Below are 17,257 nucleotides of genomic sequence, written 5' to 3'. Positions count from 1 at the left end.
TGCAATGATCGAGGGTGTAGTCTCCTGTGTGGTACCAGCTTCTACGAGGAACCTAGAATTCCCAGGACTACTTGCCACTGTTTTGCTGGCTGTGTTGACTTTTCCAGAAAGGCATTCACCACTTGTTTGCATTTCTCTACCCTCTGGTCTGCTGGGAACACTTTGGCTTTTACTGTCTATAATCCTACCCAGATACACCAGCCGTTGACTTGGATCCAACTTTGACTTATCCTGATTTATCACAATGCCTAGGCTATCACAAAGCTGCAGAAGGGTAACCCTGTCCCGAAGTAATTTTTCTCTGGACTTTGCTATCACCAGCCAGTCGTCTAGGTATCTTAATAGCCTGATCCCCTGAGCATGCGCCCATGTCCACACAAGGGTGAATACTCTTGTAAAAACATGACGAGACGTTGTCAATCTGAAGCACTGTCTTTGGGGTCTCCATTCTGAATCTGGTTTTTGTTATAAACAGATTCAATTTTGACATATCTATCCTGTCCCCCAATCTCCGTTGGCTTTGGGGACAAGGAAAATATGGCTGTAAAACCCCTTTGACGGAAGTGATACTTGTTCTACAGCTCCATTCTTCAACATCATCTTCACTTCCTCTTGCAGACTAAAGCAGAGAAATTTCCTGGAAGACTTGTCCCTGACTGCTGTTAGAACTGTCTTTGGGGTCTCATTTCTGAATCTGGTTTTTGTTATAAACAGATTCAATTTTGACAGATCTATCCTGTCCTCCAATCTCCGTTGGCTTTGGGGACAAGGAAAATATGGCTGTAAAACCCCTTTGACGAAAGTGATACTTGTTCTACAGCTCCCTTCTCCATCATCTTCACTTCCTCTTGCAGAATAAGAGCTTTCTGAGATTCCTGAGCATAGGAGAGGAATGGTAATGATTGTTCTGTAAGGGGTGGGGTCACTTTGAACTGAATCAAATATCCGACTCTGAGACCATCCACCACCCACTGCTCTGCTCCAAATTCCTGCCACACCCTCCAATGACTTGCCAGGCAACCCCCCACTGGTGTGGCTGAGTGATGAGAGGCGCCCATCCTATCGTCTCGAACCTCTCCCCCTGCCCCTAATACCCCTTCCTCTGTTGTGTCTACTGTGAAAGGGCCAATGAGCTAACTTCTTTGGGGAAGAGGGTCTTGTTAATTTATTAGAAATGATATGTCTCATTGTTTTTTTTGAGGTAATTGCTGGTGTCTTACCTCATTAAAATTAGCCTGGCTTCCAGATGTTTTCCTAACTTCCTGCTGGACTAATCTGTCGTTAGTATCCATCCTTCTTCTATTTATAGCAGCTTCCAGTATACCCTTTGGTAACAGCAATTGGGACTCTAGGATATTCCCATTCTGCATTGCTAACAGGGAGTCCAAGTCAATAGTGCAGCTTAATCTAGCCAATGCTGCATCTCTCCTCATCAACAGGATATTAGCCCATACATTGGCACTCAAATTCGTCAAGTATGCAATCGCTTTGGAACCTGATTAGAGCAATCTGAAAAACATTCTCATCCACTACTTTTCTTGTTACTTCTGAGGATGCAATTTTTGTTACTGCTGTTGACCAAAGGTCTGACCAAGAAGCAGTCTGAAAGATAAAATAAGCCATTGCTTCTAATGTAGCAGCCTCCTGACAAGTCATCGACGGGCATTCCATCTTAACTTGATCCAAGGTTATCACATCTGGGTTAATTTGTCTTAACCCTTTCATGTCCAACTGACGTAATAGTACGTAAAAATACTCTATCCCCTATCTATCCAACTGACGTAGCGGTACGTAAAACGGACCACCAAAAATTTTTAAAAGTACGTTGTGGTAGGGGCATTTTTTTTTATTTTCAGACAAGTAGCGATTTCCATAGGCTAGATCATACCTTGGACCGTGTATCTTGGGTATCAATACGCCAGCAAAGTAGTTTCTGTACTGCGCATGCTCAAATCCCTGGCGTAGTAAAATTCTTACAATGAAATCAGCTGATCGCACCTACACTTTCCTCTCAGTGACCCCAAAGCCATTTTTCTTAACTCTCCCTTTATTCTTCAACTTTTCCTCTGCAATTTCGTATATTTACAAAGTAATTTCTATGAAAAATAACCGAGATAGGGCTCTTCAAAAAATTGTTATTCTAGCAATAAATGTTGGCAACGGTAAATTTTTTTTCGTTTCGATCAATTTATAACGTCAAAATGAAACTGTTGCCGTATCCAAAGACATTTTTCTTGACCTTCTCTTTATTCATCAACGTTTCCTCTACATTTTCGTATATTTACAAAGGAATTTCAATGAAAAATAACTGAGATAAAGCTCTTAAAAAAAAAAAAAAATTCTAGCGATAATTCTCACTATGCGCCGGGCGGAGCGCTATGTTTCTTATCCTCTTTTCTATCGATTTTTTCAACGGCTGGACTTATTCGTTTTCCATTTATTTATATGTTGATATTTAGAGAATTTTATTGGCTTTCTTATAAAAAATCATTCATTCGCCTGACTTTCATAGTTTTTGGGTTAGGGACGAAAATATAAAAAAAGTAAAGATTTTTTGTTTTTTTGTTAAATAACTCACATCTTTTTCGTATTTAGGGGGCTGGGACTCTTATTCTGACTATTCCACCATAAAATACTAACATTTAGAAAAAAAGGACAGCAAAATGAACGTTGTTGGCATAAAATTTATATTTTTGCGGAATTTTCAAAATTATAATTTTTTCGCACTGTTGAGCGCTTCCAGACACCTCGGATATCTGGGGACACAGTACTCAAAACTAAGCGGATATGAAAGAGTTAATAGCAAAGGAACCATAGGTGTTGCATAATATTTCCTGTGTTTCATTTAATGACGGGGGAATAAACTTGAATGATCTATTTCATCTTAATGAATTATCTCTTCCAGCAATCCGTGCATTGATGTGCTGTAAAACTGACTCCGCATGACTTGAGCAAGGTAATTCATACGACACCTTCGTATCCTTTTTTAGTCCAAATACCATATCGATTCCTGGAGGAAGTATACTGGCAGGTGCCTCCGGGCTCCTTGAAAGGTTATTGAATTGATGAATCAAATCAACCACCTCTGCATACGAAGCCAGAAACTCCTAGTTTTCCCCTTCCTCCGGTTCCAATGTATTGTGTTCGGCCACAGGAGAAGCTAGTTCACTCCTATCCTCTGACAAACGTTCAGGTGCGTCATGGCCGTCCGACCCTATGACCGCAGCATCTTTGATCTCTGATGGCTGACGTCGGCTCGATCTCGAATTGTCAGTAGGAGAACGTGACCGCCTAACTTCTTCTCTACTCACAGATCTAGAGCGAGAACTCCATCTATACCTCCAAGATGAAGGTTCTGAAACTGAGCTAATTTCCTCTCTCACTATTAATATTATTCAAGGTCATTTGACTATCATCTCCGAAGCTGTCGGGCCCGGGTGGAAGCGTGACACCATGTAGTGAGAAAGCAACCCCTCCAATTTTGGTACGGCTGGTATGCCTAACGCTGACCAAGTTCCTTCCATTCTCTGTGCATCAGGGGCTGAAACCTGGGACAAAGATAGCAATGCTCCCCCTCTCCCTGCCGGGAATGACAAAGCATAATTATGCATAAAATTACCCAAAACCACTCCAGGAGTTTCCAATAAAGAATCGCTAGAACAAACTGAAGGGGTATGGGAAACATCAAAAACCGGTGACGAAACATATGGAGCGGTCTGATGTATTGCCGATGCAAAAGAAGCCGACAACGCTTGGTCAACCAAAGATGGCGTCGTCTCCTTTCTTGTGTATTGGCCCTTCCCATTAACCCTTTAACGCCGATTGGCGTATTTTACGTCGAGATAAATTGTCTGTCGGGTGCCGATTGGACGTGTTTTTACGTCGACAGAGAAAAGTTTTTTTAAAAATTAGTGGAAAAATACTTATAGGCCTACCAGCCAAAAACTTTTGAATGACGCGCCTTGGGGGTTGCTGGGAGTTCACGGATCAAGGTGCTGTTTTGTTTACAATCGTTACCCAAGAGCGCAAGCGCGAATTTCTTTCTTATCGCACTAAAAAGTATCAGTGACACATCTCAGAAATTATTTCCGTCACTTTGACATAATTTTTTTGCACCATTTTATATTAGCCGTTACATTGAGTATTATATATGAAAATGTGCACGATTTCATGTAGACTACAACAAAAAATACTCATGATTGTAGCTTGTATCAGTTTTGAAATATTTTCATATAAATAACGATAAGTGCCAAAATTTCAACCTTCGGACATGTGTATGAATGAACATGGAAATTTTCATTATTAAAATGAAGTTTTATTGTATACTTACCGAACAATTATAGAGCCGTGATTTTCCACGAGCGGCAGGATACTAAATTCAAATTTAGCGCGTCGGCGTCGCCAACACTGGTGGTGATGACGTCATCTCCCTCCACTCGCGGGAGAACCAGGTACAACTGCCCAGGTGAATCCAATTCTTTCTGCCACCCGTCCGTCCACCTAAGGGGAGGAGGGGGTGGGTATAATCATAATTGTTCGGTAAGTATACAATAAAACTTCATTTTAATAATGAAAATTTCATTTTTATTGTAGTGTCTTACCGAACAATTATAGAGCTGATTACACATTTATGGGAAGGTGGGATTCAGTGGACCACTAGTATTTTTTAAATGGTTACATTTATTGCAATACCAGTAAACACTCAAGGTGTCTGTTGTACCTTACCTTGTAAGAGAGCTACAGCAGACTGTTACTGCCTCTGGTCGGTGCTCTTCTTACTATTGTAGAGGAATTGGAATTTGCCCAAAGTTAGCCTCTACAGGAGTGGAATCCTTCCGTAGTTCAAGCGAGTCAAGGCTGACTGACGGAGGATAGTAACAACAAAGATTGCCCTTGCCCTGGGCTAAGACCAGAAATTCAATCATACAAAACATTTGTCACCAACACCAGATTTAAAAACATATATACCCAACCATTGTAAAATCTGACCTAACAGATGGTGAGTATCCCAGGTACTCAGTACCCCCAGCTTCCCTTGAACTCGACAACCTATTCAAGGTGAAAAGTTAGCATAGAGGTGACGACCCCTGTGCCGTTTCTCCCAACACCATGCCAGAAACCGCCACCGGACCTAACGTTTTACAATTCTCGAAAACCGTTTCTATCTCTTTGAGATAATGACTCGCAAAAACCGAATTCGATCTCCAGAACGTCCTGAAGAATCGAAGCTAAAGATAAATTCTTTCTGAATGCTAAAGAAGTTGCCACTGCTCTAACCTCGTTGAGCTTTAACTCTCAGAACGGAAAGATTGTCGTTCTCGGACTGCGAGTGAGCTTCCCTGATAAGCTCTCTAATAAAGAAACGATATAGCATTCTTAGAAAGAGGACGAGAGGGATTTTGAACCGAGGTCCAGAGCTTAGAAGATTGTCCTCTGATACCCTTAGTGGCAAACAGATACTGCTTAATAGCCCTGACTGGACATAAGAGCCTTTCTTCCTCCTCATGTCCAACCAAATCAGATAAGTTCCTTACCACAAAACTCCTCGGCCAAGGATTAGAAGGATTATCATTTTTGGCTAGAAAGGTCAAAGATACCGAAAATACAGCATTGCCTTGAGAGAAACCGACTCTTTTGTCTATAGCGTGCAATTCGCTGACACGCTTAGCAGAAGCTAGTGCAATAAGAAAGAGTGCCTTCTTAGTCAAGTTCCTGAGTGAAGCCGACTTCAAAGGCTCAAACGGTGGCCCATGAGGAACTTAAGCCACATCTAAGTTCCAAGCCACTGTATCTTGCGGGAGCTTAGTGGTTTCGAAAGACCTAATGAGGTCCGACAGATCTGAATTGGAGGAAATATCCAAACCTCGATGTCGAAAAACCGAAGAGAGCATGGCTCTATATCCTCTGATCGTCGAAGGAGCCAGTTTCTTAGAGTTCCTAAGAAATAGAAGAAAATCTGCTATTTCTGTTAAAGAGGTCGCAGAAGTAGAGACTTTAGCACTTCTACACCACTCTCTGAAGATTCTCCACTTCCCTTGATAGAGTTTGTTAGAAGACTCTCTCCTACAACGAGCGATAGCTTCTGCAGCTCTTCTTGAAAATCCTTTCGCTCTGACAAGATTCCGGACAGTCTGAACCCTGTCAGAGCTAGAGCGGACAAGTTTTGGTGGAACCTCTTGAAGTGAGGTTGTTTGAGAAGCCACTTCTCTGGAGGAAGAAGTCTGGGGAAGTCTACTAACAACTGGAGAAGGTCCGGGAACCACTCTTTCCTGGGCCAAAAGGGAGCGATTAACGTTAGCGTTACATTGCTGTGCGACATGAACTTGTTCAGCACCTCTTATTAGACCGAACGGAGGGAATGCATAAGCTTCCAGACCCGACCATCCAACAGCATTGCGTCCACCGACCAAGCTAGAGGATCTGGGACTGGAGAACAAAAGAGAGGAAGACGGTTGTTCCTCGATGTCGCGAACAGGTCTATTGACGGTCGTCCCCAAAGGCGCCAAAGTTTCTGACAAATCTTGTTGTCCAAAGTCCACTCCAGAGGTAACACTTGCTGTTGACGACTTAACTCGTCCGCCAGGACGTTCATCTTTCCCGGAACAAATCTCGGGACTAGCTGAACCTTCGCTTCGTTTGGAACCACAGGAGGAGATCCTTGGCTACTTCGTACAGAGAGAAAGACTGAGTCCCCCCCTGTTTCCGCACGTACGAGAGAGCCGTGGAGTTGTCGGAATGCACTGCCACTACTCGGCCTTCTACTAAGCTCCGAAACTGTCTGAGCCCTATAAGAAAATTGCTACATTCCTTACATTTATGTGGAACCTTCTTCTCCTTCTCCGACCAAGCTCCTGAAGTCCGTTGATTTCCCAGTAGGGCTCCCCAACCTGTGTCCGATGCGTCGGAAAAGAACTGTAGGTTCGGGAGGATGGGTCGTAGATCTAACCCTTCTTCCAACCTTGCTCGAGAGAGCCACCACCTTAGGTCCTCTTTTATTTGATCTGTGACAGGAAAGGTAATCGAGTCTGGTTGTGTCTTCCTGCACCAAGAGGCTCTCAGGAAAAACTGCAGAGGTCTCATGTGCAGTCTTCCCAACGTCACAAATTTCTCCACTGACGTCAATTTTGCCAGGAGCCTCATCCACTGATTGGCAGAACTTACCTTTTTGTCCAAGAACTCCTGAACTGTCTCCAGACAGTCCTTGAACCCTCGGGGACGGGGAGAAAAGCCCGAAAAAACTTGAGCATTCAGAATCATCCCCAAATAAAGGATGCTCTGAGATGGAACCAACTGGGACTTCTGTTTGTTGACCATGATTCCTAACTTTCTGGCAAGATCCGAGTTGTTCCAAGGTCCTTCATGCACCGACTCTCTGATTCCGACCGGAGAAGCCAATCTCCAGATAGAGGGAGATTCTTACTCCTAATATGTGTAGCCAGCTTCCTATCGGGATAGAACCCTGGTGAAAACTTGAGGAGCGGTCGCTAGTCCGAAGCAAAGCCCGCCCGAAACTGAAACACCTTGCCTTCGAACATGAACCTCAGGTACTTCCGAGTTATTGCGCGAGTATCGGAATGTGAAAATAAGCGTCTTGCATGTCCAGACGAGACCATCCAATCCCCCTGTCTGATGGACTCCGAACCGACCGAGTGGTCTCCATATGAAATTTTGTTTTCTGGACATGCAAGTTCAGGGCGCTCACATCCAAAACCGGCCTCCAGCCCCCTGATGACTTGGGAACTACAAAAAGGCGATTGTAAAAGCCTGGAGGAAAATCCCCTTCTATCTGTTCTATCGCTTCTTTGAGAACAAGCGCTTCCACTTCTGCGGCTAGCGCCAGAAATTTGTCTGAGCCCGGAGAGTATGCCTGGAATGGAATTGGCACAGGTGAGAGCGAGGGAGGTGAAACGAGAGGAATACGATAGCCGAACTTGAGTACTTGCACTACCCAGGCTTCTGCTCCTCTGTTTTCCCATTCCTCCCAAAACAGAGCCAGCCTGGCTCCCACTGGTGCATGAAGAACCGAGCTTTCATTTGGAAGGTTTGTTAACCTTGGCCGAGGCCTTAGACTGAGGTCGCAAATTCGATTTCGGCCGAAAGAAGCGCTTGGTTTTCTCCCTCGAAAAGGCGCTTGGGCCAGAGGAGAAACCGAAGGAACAGTCTCCACAGGAGCTTTAGGTCTCTTAGTAGACTGTGCCAGTAAATCCCGAGTAGATTTCTTATCTAGCGCAGACGAAATTGACAACACTACATCGTCTGGAAAGAGGTTATCTTTCACAAAAGGAGCAAACGAGAGCAGACTTCTGTTGGGACGTAACCCTTTTAGAAGCAAAGGAGCACCAAAGTTGCCTTTTCTTAAGGGTACCAAAGGCGATGAGCGAAGCTAACTCATCACATCCATCCCTAATGGATTGTCCGCACAGGACAGAACACCAATCCAATCCTCCGCTAACTCCTGGGAAAGAGAAGGACAGTCTTCGATCTTGGCCGCTAAAGCGCCAATAGTCCAATCAAGGAAGCTAAAGACTTCCAAAAGTTTAAATTGATTCTTTACAACGTGGTCCAACTCAGGCGCTGTAAAGAAAACTTTCGCTGCGGCGAAAGCAGATCTTCTAGAGGAGTCGATTAAACTGGAGAAGTCTCCCTGGGAGGAGGCAGAAAACTCCCAGAGAAGGAGCTTCCCAGTTACATAAAACCTATACCTCTTACGAAGCAACTTAGAGGGAGGGTAAGCAAAAGAGCCTTCCCTAAGTCTCTTTTCATAGACATCCATTTCTCCGTCTCTTTCAACGAATGTCTAACCGCTTTAGATAGAACAAGTTTTGGGAGGAGAGGGTCTGAAGTTTTCCTCCTCATCAAAAAAGTCGAAGTTGGGGAGCGCGGAGCCGCTTTCTCAAAATAATCTGGATAAGATACCAGAAGAAATCTAAGGAGACGTGAATAACACGAGAGGTGATGTGAATCCTCCTCCTCTACTTCTTCTTCATTCTCCGATACCGCCGAAGAAGTAGACGGAACTACAACCGGATCTGAAGGTTTCGAACCACCCTTGGACTCATTCATCCAGTTGGTTAACATCTCTAACTGCTTGCGCAAAGGCGCCAGAGACGAATCAAAAACAGTTAACGTAGGCTTGGAAGAGCCTAAATGTTCAGCAGGAGGCGGAAAAACTACTTGCGCCTCGCTCGGAGCCGCCGAAATTCGAGGCGAAACAGGCGCATCAGGCGTAACAGACGAAAAAGCGCCTAAAGAAACACCCTTAGAACTGCTAGCTACAGCGCTAAAACCACAATCTCTACTAGTAGATGGAGCCGAAAAGGCACAGATTGAGGCGACGAACGAGCCGCTAACGGCCGCGGCGCAACCCTACTCTCAGGCTCCTTATACCGCTTGACTGGAGGAGGCGAAGAATCGGCGCCTGAACGCCTCTTTAAGGGACGCGAAACGGGCGAATCTCGCCAAGAGCGCCGCGCGACCGGAGACGAATCGCTTGAATCATTCGAAAGGCGTCTGACCGCAACACCTTTCCAACGCTTAACCGAGCCCTGTTGAGGCGCAACAGGCTCAACAAGAGAGGCGCCTGTCTGTGGGGCAAATCCCGATCGACTCCCTTGGACTTCCGGTATGTCTTCTCCCCGGTGCGGGGGAGCTGGACAGTGACCTTTGTCTAGGAGACGTGTCAGGACAGACAGACGCACCCTCAACTACACTCTTACCTGAGGTCGCTTTCTCCAAAAACGTCTTAACTGAATTACCAAGTTGCAAAACCGTATTCGCTAGTACCCGAAAATTTCTGATCTAACCTCGATTCCAGACTGGCAATGGTGTCGGAAGAAACTACACGGGAAGCCGGAGAAGTGGGATTAGTAGGAGGAATAGGAGGTGTAGTTAAAGGAGACATAACAATTTGAGGAGAAACAGAAGGAACAGATGCATCGCAAGACGAAGCAGAGCTAAGTCTACTTTCCCTAAGCGCTGCTTTTCTAATTCTGTCTTTAGCTAATTTCTCCGAGTATGAACTAAAAAACTTCCATTGAGAATCAGTCCAATCACTACACTCGTTACATGTTTCGATCTGCTGAACAAACCTGTCCCCTACACTTAACACATTTAGTGTGAGAATCATATTCTAACTTGGATAATCTAGTTTTACATCCTGAGATGCAAAACCTAACTCCCGACGGACTAGAATCCGACATGGCAACGCCTAAATAAAAAGCAAAATAACAACAACGCCAAAAAAGAGTACTTCACCAATTCCGAAGATCAATTACCACCAGAAAAAAAGCGAAGCAAAGTCATCCAACCGCACCGACCACCGATGTTCACCGGACGCCGGCAGGAAAAGAATTGGATTCACCTGGGCAGTTGTACCTGGTTCTCCCGCGAGTGGAGGGAGATGACGTCATCACCACCAGTGTTGGCGACGCCGACGCGCTAAATTTGAATTTAGTATCCTGCCGCTCGTGGAAATCACGGCTCTATAATTGTTCGGTAAGACACTACAATAAAAACCTCTTTTTAGGTTAACATTAGTCATCATAGTTCACGTGGGAGCGAGAACTAGGCTTCCATCTCAGGAGGTTGTTGTTCGTATGTTTGTTCTTTTGCATATCTAAACTCCTTGCACATTTCGAAGAAATGTACCCAAATTATGAAAGGTTTGCAAAGATTGAACGGATGGCACACGATTTGTTTCGTCCATATCGTGAAATTTATGAGGAGAAAAAGAAACAAACGATCCAGACGAAACTCACAATGTTTGTGAAACGAACAACTCCTCCCGTCACCCCGACCGTCGTCTCAGCTGACGAAGCCAACGACCCACAGCCAAGCACCAGCGATGCCAGCAGTCATTAATTTTATTATATTTTCCTGTACTACATACTAGTTTTCAATTGTATTTTTGAATGTTTTCTATTTTTTGCACCTGTATTTTGTATTTTTCAACATTAAACAAATTGTACTGTAGCATCCAGTGTTTAAAATAAACCCGACAAAAGTAACAACAGGAAACAGTATGATGCAGAGAAAAATTCTAAGAAATCATAACTAGGAAATACAATAAGTAAATTAACTAAAAAAAAAAAGGATGAATTTTTATATGAACATGACAAACGAAGTTTCTCTCTCTCTCTCTCTCTCTCTCTCTCTCTCTCTCTCTCTCTCTCTCTCTCTCTCTCTCTCTCTCCAGTGAAAGCCTCGATTCGATAGAATACGCTATTTATTTTTCCACGTAATCATAGGTGTACGATGTGAAGTTCATTTGGGAGGGCAACACCTAATTTGCCCGAATTTTCATTATGAAACAGTATGATGCGTGGAGAAACAGTTTAAACAAACGTTTGGCGAATGTAACAGTACGTAGAGAGACGTTACAAATGGTACAAAAATTCCAAGAAATCATAACTAGGAAATACAATAAGTAAATTAACTAAAAAAAGGATGAATTTTTATATGAACGTGACAAACGAAGCATTATGAAACAGTATGATGTGTGGAGAAACAGTTTGGACAAACATTTGGCGAATGTAACAGCAAGGAGTAGTAATGTAGTGTAGAGAGAAAATACAAATGGTATAAAAATATAAAAATAATCATAACTAGGAAATACAATGAAGTCTAAAGCCCAAAACAAACCCTCGGCCATCCTCCCTGAGGAAAAGAAAGAACCTAAGAAAAACCGGTGAACCTCACACAAACGTAGCAATATGAAACAGTGTGATGTGAGGAGAACGGGTACGTATGACGACTTTGACAAACGTTAACAGTAAGGCGTAGTAATGTACACATCATTACTACGCCTTACTGTTAATGTTTGTCAAAGTTGTCAGACGTACCCGTCCTCCACACATCACACTGTTTTATATTGCTACATTTGTAGGTTCAACCTTTCCTTTAGTTAATTTATTTTGCTATCTTTGTTTTCTTTAGACTTCATTGTATTTCCTAGTTATGATTATTTTTATATTTTTATACATAGGTTTGAGATGTTATACATGCTACAAAAATGTAAAGAAATCATAACTAGGAAATATAATACACATTCTAAAGAAAAAGACAGCAAAATAAATTAGCTAAAGAAGGGGTTGAATTTTTACATACGTATATGAACTTGTGAAAGGGTATCGTGAAGTACTATCGTAATACATATATGACAGTAACAATATGCACTAAGAATGGTAATACAATGGTTTTAATGATAATGAATGTTAAATAATAATGAATTATGACTCAAATATGATAACATAAGTAATAATCTAAGAAAATGTTGATAAAATATGACTTTCAGATGATGTCAATATCATTACACATGTATATGTACGATAAACTCTACGGTAATTTAGCAGATATCGACATGCGTCCAAATCATGTTACGACTGGTTTTGCAGAACCAATTGCGGTTGTAAGTAGGCCACTACCTGTATATTATATATCTCATTATTTATATATGATAATGATATTTTTTTCATTTCTGATGGTTGCATACTAAACTTCAGGCAATGACAAAAAAAAAGGAGCCAAAAATGAACTCTTAATCTTGAAAACTAAGCACGCTGTGATTTTTTGAAAAAAATATTTTTTCCGCTTCGGCGCTCACTCTGAGACCCCCTCGGCATACGGGAGACAATTTTTATTATACCCCTTTGGCGTTTAATGATTAAACTTCATCCATTGTTCCATCGACCAACCACAACAAACTGAACAAGGATTAGGAATAGTGCATATGTTTTCTCTTCACCTACAACACATTGGATGTGGATCTGTACATACCGATGCTTAAAATCCTGATCAAGGAAACCCATTCACTCCAGGGCATTTCCTTTGTCTCTTGTGAGAACACAAAGAAATTTCCGTTGGTGAAGCAAAATTCTCCATCTCACAATGTACACACACCTAGCAGATCACACCCACACTGAGATCACCCAGAGAGAGAAAAAAGGAAAATATGAATAAAAACGTGCAAACTAAACCGGCTTTAAAACAGGTAAGAAAGTAACTGATAGGTAATGGGACGCCAAGGGCATTCTGGGAATTACAATACCCTGTGACCTGGTATAGATGCCAATAGTCCCTGGATCTCACAAGTTTTTTTTATTAATTCTACCGGTTTCCAGCTTGGCGCTAGTATTATCCTAATGTTAAGACCGAAGGTCTGTTCTGTATATGAACAAATATAAGTTCAACAGACAAGCATTATAATTAAAATATTGATTAATATGAACAACTGAACCTAAAGCTTCCAACAGCTACATATTAGTCACTTGAAATTTATTTCAAAACTAAAATGAAGAAAAACCTTGCAAAAACATTAATTCTATAATCTGTAATGCAACCCATGTATCTGCTCCAAAAGGACCTACCATTAAATTCTATCCTGTTCAATAATAATAATAATAATAATAAAAACAATAATAATAATAATAATAATAATAATAATAATATAATAATAATAATAATAATAATAACAACAACAACAATAACAATAATAAAACCATTTATGTAACTGCCAAATTATTAAATATAGTTATCCATGCCGTAATTATTTTCCCTAAATATATTCTCCATTTAATAATTACTATTTCAAGTTATTTATATTGAGTTGGAAACTTACTTCATCAATTTAGAGAATTCTCGATCAGATTCTTCCTCCTCTGCATCTCCATCATAAGTATCCTGTTCTTGTTCAAGTTTGGCAATCAAGTCTGGGTATTCTCCAATATCAATGTAACCACTTATCTGTAAAGCTTTTTCAAGATCAGGAGCCATCCGTTCAACAGTCACGCTAGCTTTGCCCTCCAGTTGCTGTCTTTTCAGTTGCTCTCTTTCTTCCTCTGATAGTTTCACCTTTTGACCTCTACGCCGGTACCTCAGAGCTTCATCGCTATCTCTTGACCCCTTAGAAAGCTTGCTTTTTTTTTTACACTTAGGTTTTGGCTTGTCTTCTAAATTATCACTACTTTCACTTTCCAGAAGTGCATCTTTGGCTTTTTCATTATCATTTAATCCTGATTTCTTGCTTTTATTTTTTCCTTTTTTTCTAAATCCATCAACTGAAATGTCCGAGTCACTTGACTCACTAACTTTAGTTTTCATCTTCCCTGATTTTACTTTTCCTTTTTCCTTCACTTTACTGCCTTCAGTGTCACTCTCCTCTTCTGAATCACTAGCTAACAGAGAAGACAATGCAGCTTTATTTTTCTTCTTCATTTCACGGTCTTTTTCTGACATTTTTTTCACATTACCAGTCTTTCTACTCTTAGATGAAAAGACATCGGCATGTTTCTTTCTCCTTTTCTCTACTCTTTCAATGGAATCATCTGAACCAATGCCCAAAAGACTATCACTGCTATCACTACCACTATCATCAGATTTTTTCTTACTCTGTTTTGACGCTTGTTCCAACTCATCTGTTACGCTTCTGCCATGACTATTTCTCTTCCTTTTCTTATCACTATTTTTCTTTAGATCCTTCACATCTACCATACCTTTTTCTCTCTTCTTTTTCTTGATTTCAGGTGCGCTACTTTCCTCTTCATCCTCTTTGACTTTCTCACTTTTTTCTGTCTTATTACCTTTAATGCCCATTTTTTCATCCTTCATACATTCTTTCTCATTATTTTCATTTTGTGGTTCTCCTTTATCATCACAAATTCCATCCACCTGTTTCCCTGCGGTTCCTCTTCCAAGAGATACTTTAGAGGCCCTTCTGGTTTTAACCTTTTCTGTTACTCCATCCTTGGTGCTATCTTCATCATCATCCACCTTCTTTAAGATATCTACTGTATCCACAATTGGCTTTTCTTTAGCTTCTTCATTGTCATCATCATTTTCAGATTCAGCTTCTTCACCACCATTCTTGGGTGCCTTACTTGTATTCTCGTCACTATTTTCAGATTCAGCTTCTACACCACTATTCTTGGGTGCCTTACTTGTATCCTCTTTCCTTTTACCAGAAAATCTTTTTGCATCATTGACCTTGACAAGTGCCTCACTTTCTCCTTCATTTAATGGGGCACATTCACTATCATTCATTGTGCTGGATTCATCATTATCAACTTTCTCTCTGTTCATGGATTGTGAACCTTCCAAACTTTCATTACCAATGAGAGAGCTTTGTTGCTTTTCTATCTTTCTATCACTAGAAGCCAAGTTCTCTTCAACTACTTTCTTTGGCCTTCCCCTTTTCCTTGGCATGCTGTTTGTGCTATTCCCAGAATTTTCTGTGCTTTTGGCTTTATTGTCAGCATTATCTGACTTACCTAATTCATCCCTTTGTGGTTTTTCCTCTTCTCCATCATTTTCATTCAATTCCATGGATAATCCTGGCACTTTACTGGATTCATTATCAACTTCCATAGAACTAGTGTCAATGTGGGGAGGCCTAATGTCATCATTGTTAACCTCACTGTCTTCTGTGTCCTCTCTGCTCATGGGTTGAGATCCTTCTGACTCTTCATTATCAATGGGAGACTTTTGTGGCTTCTCAGTCTTACTTGATTTATCAAATTCAGTCTTATCTCTAGAGGCTGGGTTCTCCTCAGCTATTTTGCTCGGCCGTCCCCTCCTCTTTGGCGTGTTTTCAGTCCTATTCCCATCATTTTCTAAATTTTCTAATTTATCCCTTTGTGGTTCTTTTACTTCTCCAGAGTCAGATTCTTCTTCAGCACTCTTTGACTCAATAGAAGCAATTTTCCTTGGCCTTCCTCTTTTATTTTTTTGTCCAGTTCCATTACCAAATTCACCAGAAATTTCATTTCCTTTCTCATTGCCTTTCTCCTCACTCACATCTGACTTTCTTGGTCTTCCTTTCCTCCTTTTTATATGAGTCTCTTCCACATCCTTCATTTCATTCACTTTACTGGTTTCTCCCATTTCAGTGTCTTTGATGTTTTCTTCAATATCTGTAGAACCTTCTTTCTCAAGACACTCATCCTTTTTGTCATTACTTTCTTGCATATCATTTGCTTTTCCCAAGTTTTCATTTAGATTATTTTCTTTTATGTTATTCCCTCCTGGATGATGAACTACCTCATCAGTTGCACTGCAAGGAGATTTTTCTTTATTTCTTCCAGCCTCTGTTTTCTCCACAGTACCCTGTTCTCCTCTGCTCTTGGGATGCTGTCCCTTGCTATCATCTACTGATCCTGATACTTCATTAAATTCAGACGAACCACCTTCGCCAGTTTCACTAATGTCCAACTGTAACCCTTGTTTAGCAATATCTTCTTTCATTAACACAAAGTTATGCTGCATGGCATCAAGCTGTTTCATAATACGATTTGCAGTTTTCTGAGTAGCCTCCTCGGAATAGTTATGCTTTTCCCAAATATTTTCAATCTTTTCTATATTATTAAAACAAATCTGAAGCATGTCAGTAAGGTTAAAAATTATATCTTTCAACCAAGGCTCTCCTTTAGGCTCTATAACCTTCCCTTTTGGTGTCTGGGCATCTTTCAGCTTCTCTTCCCGGGCTTTCTTCAGCAAGGCAAATTTGTTTTTAATTTCTTTGGCCTGTACCTCTTTCCTAAAATAAGACAGAAGTAATAATAGAACAATTAATATTGACTATAACTGGAAACAAACAAAATCTAAATGTAATCAGATGGTATTCCTTAAACAACAAGTGACATGAAATTCAGAGGCTTTGGTTTATATAAGGATAAAGTATGTATGTATACATATATTCTATATGTTTAAAAAATCACAGAATATGCATGTGACTTCATTATATAAGCGAATACCACAGGAAAATGATAGTCAGAAATCCAAGCGCTTTCGTCTTTATTAAGACATTGTCATGAACGAATGAAATACAATTGGAGAGAAAGTTATCAGGTAAACAACAGATCAAAAATACCAGATGGTTAATTGTCAAAAGGGTAAAAGTTAAGAGAGATAATCCAGGACTATCAGATATCACACAGTCACAAACCAAAATATAGATTTAACCCTAACACAAACTACAAAGTATCCATACAGTCCAAAACATGTAAAAACTGAATATATTAATTTTGTTGCTTATATTTATCTACAACTTTTTCATTATGAAGGCATGAAGTTTAAATAAACCAAGACTTAAGGGGACCGTCCGCTATGGCGGATGACTGTCAAATTGAAAAAATAAAAAATAGAGTTATTACTTGTATCTATGCAGAAACATGTCGTGCATGCTTTCCAGAAGTTTCAGCCAATTATTTTTACAAATAATGAAGATATAGCGGTTTTTAAATGATGACGTCATCGTAACTGCGTC

The 17,257-nt window shown here is 40.9% G+C and overlaps 1 protein-coding gene across 1 annotated transcript in view; it reads right to left on the bottom strand.

Annotated features, from left to right (window-relative positions):
• The window catches only part of LOC135220917 (transcriptional regulator ATRX-like), a 507,237-nt gene that overhangs the window by 379,542 nt on the left and 110,438 nt on the right, over positions 1–17,257 (bottom strand). Inside the window, 1 exon segment of the mRNA XM_064258551.1 lies at positions 13,616–16,528. Within this exon segment, the coding sequence (XP_064114621.1) occupies positions 13,616–16,528 (2,913 nt within the window).

This window comes from Macrobrachium nipponense, chromosome 2, assembly GCF_015104395.2.
Source record: "Macrobrachium nipponense isolate FS-2020 chromosome 2, ASM1510439v2, whole genome shotgun sequence".
NCBI lineage: Eukaryota > Metazoa > Arthropoda > Malacostraca > Decapoda > Palaemonidae > Macrobrachium > Macrobrachium nipponense.
Note: the sequence above shows the minus strand (reverse complement) of the source record. Positions and strands in the feature narration are given on the sequence as shown.